This window comes from Sminthopsis crassicaudata, chromosome 6, assembly GCF_048593235.1.
Source record: "Sminthopsis crassicaudata isolate SCR6 chromosome 6, ASM4859323v1, whole genome shotgun sequence".
NCBI classification, from domain to species: domain Eukaryota; kingdom Metazoa; phylum Chordata; class Mammalia; order Dasyuromorphia; family Dasyuridae; genus Sminthopsis; species Sminthopsis crassicaudata.
Genome location: NC_133622.1, coordinates 149396431 through 149409508, shown reverse-complemented (window position 1 = coordinate 149409508; position 13078 = coordinate 149396431). Strand labels below are relative to the sequence as shown.

Sequence of the window (13078 nt, the reverse complement as noted above, 5' to 3'; positions counted from 1 at the left end):
TTCACACTATTCTTTTGAAAATATGGGTGGAGAATTTAGTTATGAGGATTAAAAACTTGAATGTTTTCTCATGTATTTAGTCAATATTACCTGAGTCATCTTAAATGTCATTTGATTCACTGCCTACATTTTATAGATTTGGAAACTGAGGCTCAAAAACAGGCCACTTTACTCTGTCAAGATCATATAACTAATAAGTGACAGAACTAAAACAGGATTAGAACCCAGAACCTGGTTACTATCCTGTTTTTTTTTGTTTGTTTGTTTATTTGTTTGTTTGTTTGTTTTTGTTGTTGTTGTTGTTGTTGAAGGAAAATAAACAGAAAGATGAATTTATGCACCTTGATGCACCATTCTCCCATCTCCCCACCAGTATGGCATATTTTATAATAATGATGTGTTTGTGTTGTTGACCAGTTTCTTTATTTTCAACTCAAAAATTATGAAGTACTACCATGGTAATGACTCACATCTCTGTATACTTTCATAGGAAAATATGTTTTCTTTTCCCATATTTCCATTTCCAAACATTTACTTTTGGTGATGCCAAAAGATAAATCAATATAAGAGAACAAGAATATATGTGATTTTTCTCTCCAATACATCATTCATCATGCCACTAATCTCCTCCCCTTCAAACACCGATTTTTTTCTCCTCTTTCTGTGCCAACCACAAGCTAATAAAACATAGACGAGACATGAAAGAGATATTACTTTTCACAAAGAGTAGTTAACATGCATGAAAAATATTTCCAAAGATAAAAGGTGAAGCTGCTGTTGTGAACACATAGTATTCAAAAATAGAATTAGTTTTATGTGGAGCAGATGTTAGTGTGATAACAAGGGTAGCTGAGAGGTACATTGCCTTTTTTCCATTCCAAACTGTAAAAATATACTTATAAAGATAGGAGATGTTTTTGGTTTCCATGGAGGGAGGGATTTTGTTTTGCTTTTATAATGCATAAGTGTATTATTAGACTAAATGGAATAGTAGAAAAAGGTATATTATAATTCCTCTTGTGTTCCATAAGGAAGTGAGAGCTCATAAATGCACATGGGGATTCCACTGTATATGGATATAGTAGGTGGAGGACAGCTCTCCTTCAAGCCTGGTTGTTGGGAGTCTCTGGCTGCAGGGGCCTCATGAAACTCTGGGCATGTAGTTACATAGTGATATGCTAGCTGCATAGTCATTGATTCCATTGTCCTCCTTGGTAGGAAGAACTATATCCACCTTGTCCCTCTTCTGACTTTGTAGCAAATAACATATGACTTTAGGCAGAGATCATGCTGTTTTTCAGTATGGTGTTTGTTGGCCACAAGCTTATTACTATGTGATACATTTAACTTTTAAAAGGCAACACAATCTCAATGGGCACTAAATTTTGATGAGCACTAAACTTGGTTTAATTCAACAAGCACTGAGTAAAGCTAGGTACTCAATAGGAGCCAGAGATATAAAATTTTTTTAAAAGTGGGATAGTTCTTGCCGTCAAGGAGCTTTTGGATTACTATATTCAATTCTGGGTGTTTCATTTTAAAAAGGACATAGATAACTAGAAAATATCCAGAAATGGAAAATTACCATGATAGGGGCATCAAGAAACTTTATAAAAGTTTCACTTTTAAAAGGAACACTTGAAAATTGGGGACCATTATATTATACTAGAAAATAAGGAAAGAGATGATAGATGATTTCTACTATTTAGAAAGCCAGCATGTGCATTGGGTATATGGCAAGAGGTGGAAATTTTTATATTGCTCCAAAAGACAGAACAGTAGATAAAAGTTACAAGGAGTCAAAATATGAAAGATTTCCAATCATGAGACTTGTCCAACAATATTGCATTCTCTGGTAGTTAGGGTATTAAAACAGTAATTACTAATTCTACTAGTTGTTAATGCTCTTCTCCCCATGATTTATCTATTTTATAAATAGCTGTATTTCCTTGTTTATGAACACAGTAAATTTCCCTTGTATAGAATTTTCTTAATGTACAATAATGGAACCTTAAAAAAAATTAGATTACTGTCTTTCAATGTAATTGATTTCCTTTTTAACCTATGTATTTTATTTTATGCAATTAAAATCATTATTCTGAGGTAGAATTGCTGAGTTTCACCAGCTTGCCAGAAGGTCCAGGACACACAAAAAAATTTAAATCCTCTACTCTAGTATAATGGAAAATCCTTCAGAGTAGAGATAGCATTACCTTTGTATTTGTGTTATCACTACCTATAACAAATTTCCTGTTGGTTGTTGATTGAATGATTAAAGTGATCAATCATCTAGAATATTATAAAAAAGATTTATATATTTTTGAGTGGAAGATTAGATTCTTTTATAACATTATTTTTATTAATTCTTTTATAACTAAATTTGTTTTTTTATAACAAAACTTTGATCCACTCCAATATTTTATAATCCTATACTTTGACATAAACTGGCTGCAGAAACCCAAAGATAGCAAAGCGGGTAGAAGGACAGGGGAAGCTAGCTCTTTTTTCTGCTAAGATACATAGCTAGTGTCCTTTCAGGAGATGAGAGTGGAAACTTTTTCTAGTAAGTAAATACAATAAGAACCAATTACAGTGCCTCATATTGTCAATCAAGGAAACAATTTTATAACTTTTGCTGTAAACAGTACATGTTCTGATTGAAAAATACAGCTTTTAGAAAGAGATGAAATTGCTAATTCATATATATGGAAAGGTTTTAAGCTTTCTCAAACAATATTATTTATCTAGGAATTTTTTTTTTCCTAGCCATTATATACAAACTAACATTCATGGACTCAAGTTTCATTCGGCTTGTGACATATTTAATGGCATGTATATAAATAGGTTTCAAAGTTTTCTTCCTTATAGTTTGTATTCATATAGGTGGCAAGTGTGTATCACATATCACCATGCTTGGAGTATGCCTATAATTAATGTAAACATCCATTGCTTATTAAAATATTTGCCTTGATGTTGTGGAATTTGGACAGAGCAAATGCATTTTCTGAAACTGCTGAGAGAAAAAAATTGTTATAGTTTTCCTTTTCTTAATTATCTTTTAGCTGCAGTATTGAAGTATGAGAACAATGTTATGAACATCAGACAATTCAACTGCTCTCCACATCCTTACTGGCTTCCAAATTTCATGGATGTCTTTACTTGGTCCTTGCCATTTGTTGGAGAAAAAGGTAAGTTATGAAGTCACAGCAAAGTAGTTAAAGGAACCAGCATGAGAAATCACCATCTCTCCCTCTCAAGCACACAAAACGGACACTTAGACACCACGTGGACAAAGAGAAAAATGTTGAGCCACTTGTAGCTGAATGCAGTCATTGAATTAGAGAGAAGGGGAGGGACAGAAGTAAAAAGAAAGAGAGGAATGTAGAGAATTTTTAACAAAGATATGGATAGTTATTTTTTTCTTCTAAAGTCCATTTTGGGCATTTGTTTTCACTGTTTTCCAATCATTTCAGAAAGGTTCAAATAGAAAAGGGAAACTGGGAGCTTTCACACTTTAATTGTTTTTGTTTTTAATGATGGTAACAATATCAGTCTTTGTTTTAGCATTCTAGAAGTAGAGAATTAAGACAGTTCCATTAAAATGACAATGAGCACTAAAGCATCACAACCCCCTAGAAAACAGATCTATTCTTCATTGTTTCCATCCAGGAAGAAAATTTTAATGTGGATGGCTAAACACCACCTTTTTTTTTTTTTTTTAAACAACTTTTATGCCACCTTAAGTCCATTACTTAACTTCCCCATAACATATCCTTAGCCTTAACTGTGAGAATTCTATGCAAGCAGTGAGACTTAGGTTGAGAAGACACTATACTATGAGAAATGATAAAGAAATGGTTTTAAGAATTATTTGTTTCAGTAATTTTGTTTTCTCTTTCTATTCAGTTAGGGAAAGGAAGTGGGAGGAAGAGAAAAAATAGACACTTGTTAATATATGCAGTTATTAATAATAACTAATACAGAAGTTCAAGAATTACAACATGTAGCCCTATTCCATGAATTCCCTCAGTGACACTGATCACAAGTTGTCATCAGACCCTACTTAAAAACATCCAATCAGGGAAAATTATGCTTTCCAATGTGACATTTAAAAAATATAGCTAGAAGATGATGATTAAGATAATGATACCATCATGAGGAATAATTGTGGAAAAGAGAAATTAAGTTTTCCTTGGGCTTTGTAGACAGAATTAGAAGCAATAGATAGAACTTGTGAGCACAAATTTTATTTGATTAAAGAAAATTTTTCTAATCATTTGATTTATCTAAAAAGTAGAATTCCCTTGCAAAGTATCAGACTCCCTCTCAATGGACACTTTCTAGGAGAGGCAAGATGATTCTTTTTCAGAAATGGTTTAGGAGATATTCTTAGTTAGGTAAAAGTTGATTATGTGGTCACTTCTAATTTTGAGATTTACAAATATTGAATTGGCATCATATTGTATTTTATGTGGTTTTAGTACCTCCCTGATATTATGGTTATAATTTGGTCAACATATAATGAAGCCACATAAAGTCCTATGGATTTTCTTATTTTATAAAAAGCCATTTTTAAGGAGAAAACAAATCTCAGATTATTATAATTCTTTATCAATGTAATTATTGCAAAGTTAATTTTAAGTTTAGAGTAGGGAAAATAAATCAAGTTTCTTTTTTGTTTGCTTTCTCAGTGACAGAGATGCTGGTAAATGTGCTTAACATCTGCTCAGATGATGAACTAGGATCTGAAGAAGATGGATTTGATGGTAAGAGATTAATTACAGCTTTCATATGTAGAGTGTGTGTGGGAGGTGTTTTGGAATTTTATTGTTCATGAGACAGATTCCTGGAGTATGGAATCTATATAAGTTGTGACATTGTCCTGAGTATGAGAGATATCTGCTAGTTTCTAACAAAGTCAATTAAAATATGAGATTTGGAAAGTCCATGAAACTCAATCCCTCTACTATTAAACTCTCAAGAAAATAGTTAATAGAAAAAGTAAAAAAATATCTTACTAAGTTTTCCCATCTTATAAATATTTATTATATTTTATTTATAATTGATATATTGATAAAAAGGTACTGTCATTTGGAGTTGGATAGTTAGTTATATCTTACTTTTCTAAGGAAAAAATCCACTTTTGTCAATTAGTAGTTTAGTTGACATTTTGAGATTTAATTTTTAACACATTTGTAGATTATCTTGGGAAAGGTTATTATTTAAAGGTGAACAACATAAAAAAAATTTTACTTGGATCTCATAAGGCTAAATAATTTGCTTTTGAATCCTGTATTTTGGATCTGTGGTGAAAACAATCACTCTAGGTGATACAGTGGCTAGAGTGAAGACAGAGTCAGGAAGAACCAAGTTCAAATTTGATCTCAGACACTTAACATCTTTCTGGCTCAGTTTCTTCTTATACAAATTGGAGAGAATAATAGTCAGATTATAATTGTACCTCGAGATCATATTTGTAAAGTATTTTGCAAATTTGAAGGTGCTATGTTAAGTGATGAGTTAATTTTTGAAATTTTCATTATTTTTTCACATAATGTTTTTAAATAGTAGATCAACAAATTTGGAAAGTAGCCTTCTTTGTAAATAAACAGTTCCTTAATATTCTATTTTTTTTCCTACACAAAGCTGTTTTCAAAAGAAAAAAAAAAACAAAACACTTCTTCAAAGAGGGATTTGGAAGTATAGGGACAGATAGGGAAAGAATCCAAAAGGTGCTCCCTTACTACCTGAGAAATTTTAGGGTTCAGACCTGGCATTTCATCAGTTTGTGTATGAACAACTTGTTTATTGTTTATAGCACTTAAAGCAGGCCTTCTTAACCTTTTTTGCTATGTGTTTCCTAAACTTATTACCACAGCATTATTACCAAATGAATACAAAAATAAATGAATAAAATATACAAAAATAAAATATAAAGAATGGCAAAGGAAAACAAGTTGCATTTAAATAATTTTCAAAATATTTTAGAAACAAGTTCCTGAACCCTAATAAGATTCCCTCACTTTAAAGAGGATTCAAGTGATATCTAATTCCTGACCCATTATATATTTTACCTATTAACTATGTGACCCTGGGCAAATCATTTCACTTCTCAATTTCCTATCTGTAAAATGAGGATAATAATAACATCTACTTCCCAGGGTTGTTGTGAGAATTGAATAAGATAATATTTGTAAAGCACATAGCACAGTCCTTGGCAATGCTTTATTAATGTTAGTTGTCCTTATTTATCATAATTATAATAATAAAATTATTAATTCTTACTATTCCTATTGCTTTTGTTTTATAGAAAAGTTGAATAATTTCTATCTAGGAATTGGATTAAAATAAGGGTTTGTTTTTGTTTTTGATTATTGTTATTTAATTCCTGAGAACAAGTAGTCAATGGTTTTGATGAGAGTTAGGAAAGAGGTAACCCCTTTTGGTTCAGCATAAGAATACATAGTTAAATGCAGTCTAGTGACTGCAGTCCCCTGTAAAGGAATTTACAGGCCCGAAAACCTAGATTTTAAAGATTTATTGTAGAGGTTTGGAAGTAAGGGTAAAAGTAAAAAGACATCAGGGCCAGAGCTGGTCTCTGGGCAGACAGGAACCCTTACATGGCCAGAGGATACCATGTTTTAGGGCTCCTGCAAAAGAATGGACTCCAGAGTTTCCCTTTTTATAATCTTGAAGGTGGGTGGAGTCCCAGGTTCCTGGCTGGTTTTGGCCAGGGTTAGCATTGAATAGAATTCAATGGATTTTTAGATAAGGAAGAAGCTGTTTGTGGGGGTTGGGGAAACCTGAGCAGATAGTGGGGGACTGGGAAAGCCCTAGTTAGCTCAGATCCGGTGAAATTCAAAAGGGTGCTTTTTGACCAGGATTTGTGAATCAAAGATCCTAGCATCTTCAGCCATGGAGGGGTTGGAAATCAGAAAGGAATCTTAAAGAGACCTCAACCCACATCAGTTTCATTCTGATATATGTAGATTTTGAGCTAGAAGAAACCTCCAAAGCATCTAGTACCACCATTTTATAGAAAAATAAACTAATTTCCCAGGAGAATATGTGACTTGGCCAATATCTGTTTGTGTTAGAATATAGGTCTTCCTAACTTCAAGATTGACCCCTCTCCACTATTCTGCTTTATCTGTCACTGGGGAAGAATCTATGTTATGAGAAAAATCAAAGAGGATTTACGTTTCATAGTGAGTTAAATGTTTGAAGATGAGAATAGCAAGGATGAACAAATTCTTAAGAGAACAACTAGAGTGAATAAACCAGCATAGTCTTTTTTTAAAAATTGTAAAAATCAAGCAAAAGAGATTCCTTCCTGTCTCTTCTGAATTGTATGACTTCAAACAGTATGATCTCTCCATAGTCTCTCCTCAAGGACATACCGAAAAAAGCATATCTTTATACCCAGGTGTGTTGATGTAAAAATGCACACTTATGCATGTAATTAGAATATCCTACTCATGAAGTTTTAAAGTTAAATTGGTTTTACAGAAATTCTGTCCTTTTTTTTTCTTTTTATGGCTTTCCTCCCACGTACCCTTATCCCACACACCATAAGTACATTCCAGAAAGAGGAGGAATTCAGGAATAAGGGAAAATACAGTGACGTTGACAAGGGCCACAGGGAGAGAATTTCAATCATTAATTTCTATGTAAAAGGAAGGGATTTATTTCTTCATTCTTAAGACATTGCCAGTTTTCATTGTATTCTTTTTTTTTTTAATAGTCATTATTATCACTTAAAATGTCTACTCCACTCAAATTCTTGTCATCATATGATAGATTTAAACAATATCATTCTCTTCTGATATATTTCTTGCCATTCAAAAGTCTTGATCATTTTTTTTCCTTATGAAGTTAATTTTTTTTTCATGGTTCAACTAAATTGAGACAAATCTCTCTTCAATATCTAATTTATACTTATTCTCTGTTGCATATTTGCATTCTTGAATTTGGAAAATATAAAGGTGTCCTAGTTTCAATTTCTGATTGTTATTGCCAAAATATTTGGAGGAAGGTTTAAATCTAAGTAAATACACTTCTTTTAGTTACTAATTCTCATTAATAATGAGAGTTAATAGACATCAGGGATTTGTAAGTGAATGTAAAGGGAAAAAACTACTAAATATAAGATTAATAGTGAAGCAACGTATACCTTTGTTCTTTGTCCCAGTGAAGTATTTGATGGCAGAAATAATTTCATGCCTAAAGGCTTTAAATTCTGAATCACATTTTCAATCATCAGAAATATTTTTAAGTTGAAAAAATGATTTCCTTTTCTCATGCCCACTAACTTCTTTCAGTCTTAGAATTCTTGATGTGAGCTATTCTGTGGCCAATGTGGCCTGTTTTTGCTGCTCTAGTACTTAGCAGCCCAAGCTTACATGATATACTTTAAAACATGCAATAAAAGTAAAGAAAAAAAAATGTACTGGAACTAATAAATACCAAAGTTTAATATTTCTTGCTGTAATTTTACCTAAAAAAGAAACCAAATTGTAGCACTATCACCATCCTATTTATTTGTTTGTTTGTGTATTATCTTTACCTATGCTAGCCCATGAATGTTAATAATTCACCTGGAATCAGAGGCGATTTTTGATCCTGTACAAACTTCTAAATTATAGACACCAATAAAATGGGTTTCTGTGATCTAATTTGAATTTTTAAATAATTTACACAACTTACCAACAAACCCATGAATTTCTCCTCCCCTTTTCTCCCCTTCCTTCCTTCCTTCCTTCCTTCCTTCCTTCCTTCCTTCCTTCCTTCCTTCCTTCCTTCCTTCCTTCCTTCCTTCCTTCTTTCCTTCCTTCCTTCCTTCCTTCCTTCCTTCCTTCCTTCCTTCCTTCCTTCCTTCCTTCCTTCTTCCTTCCTTCCTTCCTTCCTTCCTTCCTTCCTTCCTTCCTTCCTTCCTTCCTTCCTTCCTTCCTTCCTTCCTTCCTTCCTTCCTTCTTCCTTCCTTCCTTCCTTTCTTCCTTCCTTCCTTCTTTCCTTCCTTCCTTCCTTAATTCTCTTTCCTCATCTCTTGGTCTCTCTGTTTCTGTTTATATGTCTCTGTCTATCTGTCTCTCTTGCTCTCTCTTATACTTTTTAAACATGAAATTGAAAGGGATCGTAATAGCTATTATTGGAATAAATTGGAACTGTGTTAGTCCTTCAGAAGTAGGTGTCAGTATTGCCCACTCATTTTCTTTGCTACTTCAAATTGCTTTACTTGTTATGACAAATATTTGGCAAACCTGTTGAATAGATTTGCTATTTGAACATAACAAATAATCTAAAATGGTTTAGAATTATTTTTTCTGCATTATAATTATTATTTTCTACATTATGAATTATAATCAGCCAAACATAAGTTAAGTAAATTAAGGTAGAAAGTTCTCCTTTGTTAGTTAGCACAACTAACTGCCCTGAGAACTAGGAAATGTTAATTTCTATAATTGATCATTCACATCACCATGCATGTCACTTACCATTCCATGTTGCTGATTTTCATTACTGAAAGATGATGGTTGCCTAGTGATAACTGACAAATTGAAGGTGAGAGAGAATGGTTATCATTGAGAAATAATTTAATATAACAGGAAAAAAAGTGAGATGTATCAAATGATTAGAGGTCAAAATGAAGTATAAAAAGCAAGAAAATATTCAGATTTTCCCGGTGTTATTAATTGGCTAATTGTGTCAGATTCAACAAAATTTAAGTTAATTTAATAAGATAGTAGCTTAATTGGTTATTAGTTCCAAAATGTAGTAGCTGCAGTTTTCAACTTTAGCCAGGGTTTGATTAAAATGTATCAATAATATTATTGGGACATTTAATTGACCAGAAAAAGTGACATTATACTAAATTGTATAAACTAACAGTATGATATGAAAGAATGTTAAATGATTATTTCTAACATTTCTTAAGTTATTATATGCCATATTTTTTTTTTCCTGTCTGGCAGTAGATGTGAAGAAATTAGAGTACTCAAGAAGAATAGATAAAAGATAAAACAATGAAACAAAAAGAAGACTTTTTTTGATTCTAGAGAATTTTTAAATTATGAAAACTTTCAGTTTTACCAGACTTTTGGGATGAACTGTATATGAATTGTCCTTTTTATTTGGCATATACAACATGAGTTTCTCATATTGTATAAGCATTATAGGAGAAGTGGATAAGAGAAATTTTAATTACAAAAGAAAATGAAAGAAAACGATTGCATGATTTTAAAACAGACCCAGATTAAGGTTTAAGCCTAAAGTAATTTCTCTTGATTTTAGTCTCTTAAGGCCAAGTAGCAAAAAAAAAAAATTACAGTTATCCTCTCCACATCATACCTTTTTTCATGCCAGTTTTGTTATGTCATAAAGTGGCATAAAAAATTAAATGAGAAATCTGGGGGAATTTTGCAGAAGCTCCAGGTGGCAAAGGCCAGCAGATGACCCAAAAGAAGTATAGAAACTCAGACATGCATAAAATATATGGATAGTATTGTATAATATCAATATATTTTATCTCCAATTCAGAATTCTGTTTTGGTACAGGGAGAAATACAAGAAATTTTGAACTGATTTTTCAAATTGCAAGGGTACCACACCCTGATATGGAAGGGATAATTGGAGAGTAATTTCAAAGGTATCCCTCAATTTCTTCATTCTTACCCCCTTGCCCAGTACCTGAGATATAGGGGGGAGGGGGAAGATATTCAAATTTCAGCAAATTGACAGATGTAAAGGAAATTGTACCAGGGATATGTGTCAGTTATGAGGAGGACAGGAACAGATTTCAAATGGTAGAATAGTCATTAAGCAAATAAAATGAATGCAAAACTCTTTTTAGTTGAAAAACCCAGTGTGTCTCAAGCTGTAGAAAAAAAATAAAGCTTATGAGAATGATGATGATATATATCATGCTTTAATAAAGGTTTGCAAATATCTCATTTTATTACAACATCCTAGGGAGATAGGCACTATTAAACCATTTTACAGATGAAGAAACTGAGGAAGAAGAGAGGTTAAGTGGCTTACCTATGATTACAACACTAGTATATATCTGAGGCTAAATTTTTACTGTGGCCTTTCTGACCCCAGGAACTGTGATGCTTCTGTTGGGAAGAGGCGAAAAAAATAAATAAATTGGAAAAGAAAGTGTTTGTGAAGAATTTTGTGTATTAGACAAAAGAAAGGTGACAGTCCTGTAGTCATTATAGTTATTGAGGATGAGAGTGATGTAATGAAGAGACTCACTTAGATTTGTCATCAGGGAGGAACACAGAGTAAAAACCCACTGCAAAGGAAACATATTGGAGTCAATTGAGACCTCACTAAAGATGGTGATTGAAAAGTAGGAACGAACAGCTGGAGATTTATTTGGAATCAAGAGACAAAGAGCCCCCTTTTTTCCCCTTAACCTTCTTTTATAAAATTAGTAACTCACAGAGGTAGTTTCCTACATCTCCATATATCTCAATCCACTGATCCTATTGCATATACAAAAGATTAAAAAATTCTTGAAGCTTCATGCTAATTGTGTCAGCTTCAACAAAGTTTGAGTTAATTTAATAGGATAGTAGCTTTAATTGGTTATTAGTTCCAAAATGTAGCAGCAGCATTGATATTAAAATATCAGTCATGTAATTATTACAATTTAAGAGTGTGATTATATTATATTAATCATATATTACATAGTATATGTGTTACATTTAATTTCTGGTAAGAAGCATGCTATTTTTTTCTTTGATAACAAGGGGAATAGGGACACCAGGTAGTTTATCTCCTCTTTTTTTTTTCTTTTTTTTTTTTTTTTTCTTGGTGAGGCAATTGTTTTTAAGTGACTTGCTCAGGGTAACACAGTAAGTATTAAATGTTAAATGTCTAAGGCCAGATTTGAACTAAGATTCTCCTAATTCCAACATCAGTGCTCTAGACACTGCACCATCTAGCTGTCACAGCTTATCTTCCTCTTTGGCAGGGTTCTTTATCTAGGCTTCCCAGAGTCCCAAAAGGTCCATGGATACTTTCCAGGTGATCCATGAACTAGGATGTAAAAAAATCTTACAATTTTATTTCCACTAATTTCTAACTGAAAGGAAGCATTCCTTCCATTATAATTGTAGATAGTAAACATTATCCTGAAATGACAGTCTTTAGGCCAAAGAAACCCTGACATAAGAAAAGTTCTAGAGGGAGACAGAATTCAATACTCACATGTATTACTAAGAGCAAATGAGGTTTTGCTTTCATTAAAAACTTGGTCATCTATGACAATACATTTAATTTCTCTAGGAAACTAGGAGTTAACTTCTTTTTTTGTGAAGGTAGGAGTTATTTTTTTTTTCCATTGGGATTTTCCCTATCTTACTTTTGAAATAGTTGGATTTTATATTCTTCCTAATAGAATTGTACATAGAAAAGGATGGAAAATATGTTAATAGACCTAGGACTCTTTAGGGGATATAGAATCTATTTTGAATTATCTTTCAATTTTATCTGGTTGGAATTTCTTCATTAACAAAGATCTGGTTATGCATTTGAGGTCATTTTTTTATATTCCAAATGAATCCTTAGATCATTTCTCAGTTGTTCTATTTGGAAGCTTTTAAATACTCTCTGAATTCTGCCTCAATTCCTTCAGTGATCAGTATTATGCAAAAAAGTTTTATTTTCCTTTTTTATCATTTAAACAGATGCTTCAAAGGGCATGGTGAGCAAACCTTCTCTAGTGCATTCTATAGTTCACATATAACATATATAACCTAATAACAGAGGCTTCAGTGATTCCACTATCCAGCAGACATCCTGAATGCCATCATATTTTAATTAGTTGCATGTCAGACCTAACACATTTGATTGCAGAAACTAAAAACCTTATAAGTTACTAATTAAAATGATGCAATGATAAAATAGACAACTTAACACAAAAGCTCCCTTTTTTGTTTATTCATGATGATTTGGCACAAAAACAATTTTTAATTATCTGACATAATTATCACATTTCAAAGTACCTCAAAATTGGAAGACCAAATTGAAATCTTTGTCATTGACATACCCATATATAAATATGCATATG

The 13078-nt window shown here is 32.3% G+C and overlaps 1 protein-coding gene across 3 annotated transcripts in view; it reads left to right on the top strand.

Moving 5' to 3' along the window:
* Window positions 1-13078, top strand: part of PPP3CA (protein phosphatase 3 catalytic subunit alpha) — a 336565-nt gene that overhangs the window by 298933 nt on the left and 24554 nt on the right. For all 3 annotated transcript variants that reach the window (XM_074276298.1, XM_074276299.1, XM_074276301.1), the window contains exons 10-11: window positions 3063-3188; window positions 4692-4766. In XM_074276298.1, the coding sequence (XP_074132399.1) occupies window positions 3063-3188; window positions 4692-4766 (201 nt within the window). The remainder of the gene's footprint in view (window positions 1-3062; window positions 3189-4691; window positions 4767-13078) is intronic.